The sequence below is a fragment of the Pomacea canaliculata genome, linkage group LG3 (genome assembly GCF_003073045.1).
Source record: "Pomacea canaliculata isolate SZHN2017 linkage group LG3, ASM307304v1, whole genome shotgun sequence".
NCBI lineage: Eukaryota > Metazoa > Mollusca > Gastropoda > Architaenioglossa > Ampullariidae > Pomacea > Pomacea canaliculata.
In genome coordinates this window covers 3126819-3130768 of record NC_037592.1, presented here as the reverse complement: position 1 = coordinate 3130768, position 3950 = coordinate 3126819, and the positions used below count along the sequence as shown (strand labels likewise).

The window sequence follows — 3950 nt, the reverse complement described above, 5'->3', positions numbered from 1 at the left end:
TGTTCAACTATTTACAGTTTAAATGTTTATTAGGAAATCGATGGCCATGATTGTCTTGTTAATCAATCTGGCCGTGTGGGACCTCCCGTCCTCAGTGTGTTGAGAGTTAAGGCCCCTTAAATCATCTTACTGACTGAACGCAAACTCTTGTCCTGCCTGTGGTCTGATGTCTACGTCGATAAGTAACGACGATAGGGGGGAGGGTGTGGTGGGGGCAGCCAGAGTGCAGGAAGGGGCGGGGAGTTAGACGAGGGAAAGACCTTTGAAAAAAAAAACAACCACGTGACGCAGGTAAACTGCTAACACCTGTCTTGAAGTTAACTAACTTTAAAAACTCAGGATGATATTCAGCTTCGTCAAGATTTACATATACCATAAAAATACACATCCATATTGACATACATATAGGGTGCACTGCAGAACTAAAGCTCTCAGACACACGGGTTAAATTCAAAATTTAATATTTTTAAAAATAAATAAATATGTGAACATTTAAAATGTCGTGCACTTTATACTGCCAATAATTTATGATTAAAAATAGTTGCCTGGGAGATTAAATTAGCAAAAACCAAAACAAACACCACCACAAATTCACGTTTAACATCAGAAAACAATCGAAGTATTCGCCTTGTGAAAAGACCCAGAAATAAACTGTCACAAATGTACACACCAACACCTTCTGTGAGGTAAATAGTTTTGTTCTGAGTATTAATATCAAAGAAGCGTTTGTTTATTTGTTTGGTTGTTTTGATGCAACACTCGGAGACGACCAGAACAGACTAACGATAAATATATCCATTCTGGAAAAGCAAGGTATACCTGAGACGAGGTAGATGATCTCAAGCCAAGAAACATCACTGGTGACACCCGGCACCACACCCGTTCACTCGCACCCCACTCACACATACTCGCACGTGTGTTTATCCACGTGAATGGCGCTGAGATGACCGATCCTCACCCTCCCTCGGCAGGTGTCGCTGTCGGAGTTGGCGCCACTGTCGTCCAGCCCCAGGTCGTCTGTGTCTGTTTCCGAGGACTCGCTGTAGTCCGTGATGTCCAGACAACCAAAGTCCTTCAGCAGCGCCTTGACCTGCAGGTCAAGCTGCCGCGAGCCCTTCTCGCTGTCCGAAAAACGACCGGAATCCTGACTCTCACAGTAGCTCCTGCACGTGCTGCTGGCCTCCCCGGAAGGGCATGTCTGCGCATGTCTTTGCTGGGTCAGCTGACACTGTGCATAAACTCGAGAACCCGGATGCAGAGAGTCTGTTGGTGGTGGACATGGCGGCTCCAGGTCGTGAACAGCTAGTAAGTTGCCGTCAGGGTCGCTAATGAGGTAAGAGTTCGGAGAGGTTTCGATAATTTGACCCGGAAGCAACACCCTCCGCAACGCCGCCATGTTGCGAACAAACACTGTGAGGTAAGTAGAGGTCAAAGGGTAGGGGTTGAGTGTAGGGGAGTGTTTGAGTGCTAGCTGCACGTGGCACGACAGGCGAGAAGACACCTTACGTCTGCACGACGAAGAGGAAGACGTCACGAAGTCCGTTGCCCGCGTGAACGGCAAATATGCTGTGTTGACAGAAAAAACCGCAAAGTCGGGTTTCGAACTCTCCATTTCAGAATCCGTCAGCAGGCGATAAAACTCCAACATGGGCCCGAAGTTTCGTACAGAAAGGTTGAACCTGAGAGAGCAACATCCCCTCCTGGAGGAGGGACACACGGCGACGAGGGGGTACTGTCGGGACAGGGCGTAGAACTGTTGTTTTGCCGACACGAAGTTGGGTGAGCTGGACGTCGACAGCTCCACACTGTGGTGTAGCTTCCAGGGGAACTTCTGGAGCTGACCTCTCGTCCGCTCCAGATCGTCGTCATCCGTTGGAAAGGTCATGACACTGACGGCGGGTACACTTAGCTCACCAGGACTCACACAGTACCCGGGGACGTCCTCGGATACCCTGGAACCAATCCTGCAGAGAGGGGACTCGGCGTCTTGAACCTGAACGAGGTGAAGGTCAGGGTCCACTGAGTTCAAAACCGGCTTCAGCAGCTTTCGCATCGCACCCGCTCGTCCTTTCGGAACATGGATCGTCAAGTAAACTTTGCTGAATCTGCCTTTCTCGTTTGTCGTTGCCATAGCGTCGCACGTGAAAGGCACGTGCACTGCGCGATTCTGATCCGTTGGCTAACCAAGTTAAGAATGTTTGTTTGCTATCAGGAACAAGGGTCCGAACACCTGTACAAGCCGAACACCTGGACTGGAACCCCTGACAGAGTCACACGTCACACGAAGCTCACCTGGAGTCGTGTATCCCCGAGAGCTCATGGGTCTTGCAGGCACGCCACACTGAACTCGCACGGGAACCAAAAATAGAACATGTCATTCCTACACTGCTCACTGAGGTGAGGAAAGAAGTCATTTTCGTTAGAAACCGTATTCCCAGTGAAAAGCAAGTACATCATGTATGTCAACACGTCTCTCCATCCTCCGTACCTGCATCTTTGGTCTCTCGCAAACTGAAAGGTGTTCAGTGAGATTGGTTTGGATTTCACAGACTGAACACTACCTGGAAACCAGCAATAAACTCCGACCGTAAGTTCTCTCTTTCGGCGACGAAAGAGGACCACGTCAGCGACAGCGCCGCTTTATAAGCCGTTGGTTGTAGCGGTCGTGGCGGCCTGTCGTGTGTCGAGCCCCCGACACCGTGCGTACAATACTCGGCGCGTCGGCTCTGCGACAGACCGTTGACGGAAGTGCGGGAGGACGACTGACTTGCCGGGTGCGTGGGGAAAAAAGGAGACGAGAGAGAGAAAGAGAGCGAGACAGAGAAAAATAGATAGACCAGCCCCGCACACCCGCAACCATTCACAAACGGGTGGATCGCTGCACGCTGTCTGCTCCGCGCGCGCGTCTGTGTCTTGCTTTGTGGAGACCGCGGCACACGAGCGAGCGGGTCAAGCGAACGGCAAGTGGCGAGCGTTTGTCGGTGTCGCCGCAGCTAGCGTGACGTACAGCATGTGTTACGTGTCCGACACTGGAGTGACGTACAGATCTTACGTGTCCGCCGCTAGTGTGACGTATAGCAGATGTCACGTGTCCGCTGTTAGCATGAAGTGCAGCAGATGTTACGTGACCGCCGCTGGAGTGACGTACAGATCTTAGAGCTAGGCCCATGTGTGGCGATGCTTGCAGGCGTGTATTCTGAGATTTGGGGAAATGGTTTCTTGCACTGAGTCGCTAAACAAAATAACACCGCACTAGACATTTCATCTATATATATATGAAACTGTCAAACTCTTCATTTTAATGTTCTCTGAAGGCATCTTTCCCTCCTCTATTCCTTCTACGTGCCATGTGCACTGTGTACTATGTCTGTGTGCTATGTCTACTATGTCTGTGTTCTATGGCGCCATATTCAATGGAGGACGCAGCATGGACAAACTTATTGCTGCTCGGGAGTTGCTACACATACTTGTAATGACATCCATCTTGTGGTGCGCCCTCTGGTGACAGGCAGACGATCATAGCGATGAACTCTGGACCTTGTGCTAAACATGTGTCCGCATGAGCTCACGACTGTGGATGTAAATCACGGAGTTAATGGACTCGAACCCTCAACCACATTAAGCTTATTTAAATTGTGTTGTTTCCTGCAGAGCTAGGATGCGACCCCCGCTGCCCCTCCCGTTTCAGGGAGGTCACTCAGACGTGTCTGAATGTGTGGCTTCCATACAAGTCACCATGGAAGTGACGGGCATGATGGATCTCGCCAAACATCACTGACCACCTGGAGAGGGGGCTGCCGGTCCTGTACTGACACTGACTTCAACCTTCAACCGTCGGTAGCCAGGGACGACAGACATGGCCGTGTGTAAAACTTCTGAAAACTCGGAGCAGTGCTTTAAAATTGTTTCTGTCAAAGCATCAACACGTGTACAAAATCTGGACGTGTATT

At 50.2% G+C, this 3950-nt stretch overlaps 1 protein-coding gene across 1 annotated transcript; it reads right to left on the bottom strand.

Moving 5' to 3' along the window:
- Window positions 1–337: 337 nt before the first annotated feature.
- Window positions 338–2900, bottom strand: LOC112560794 (protein FAM124A-like). Its single transcript, XM_025232853.1, has one exon. It carries the CDS (start codon window positions 2129–2131, stop codon window positions 899–901), a length of 1233 nt encoding a protein of 410 aa, XP_025088638.1. The 5' UTR covers window positions 2132–2900; the 3' UTR covers window positions 338–898.
- Between the last annotated feature and the right edge of the window lie 1050 nt (window positions 2901–3950).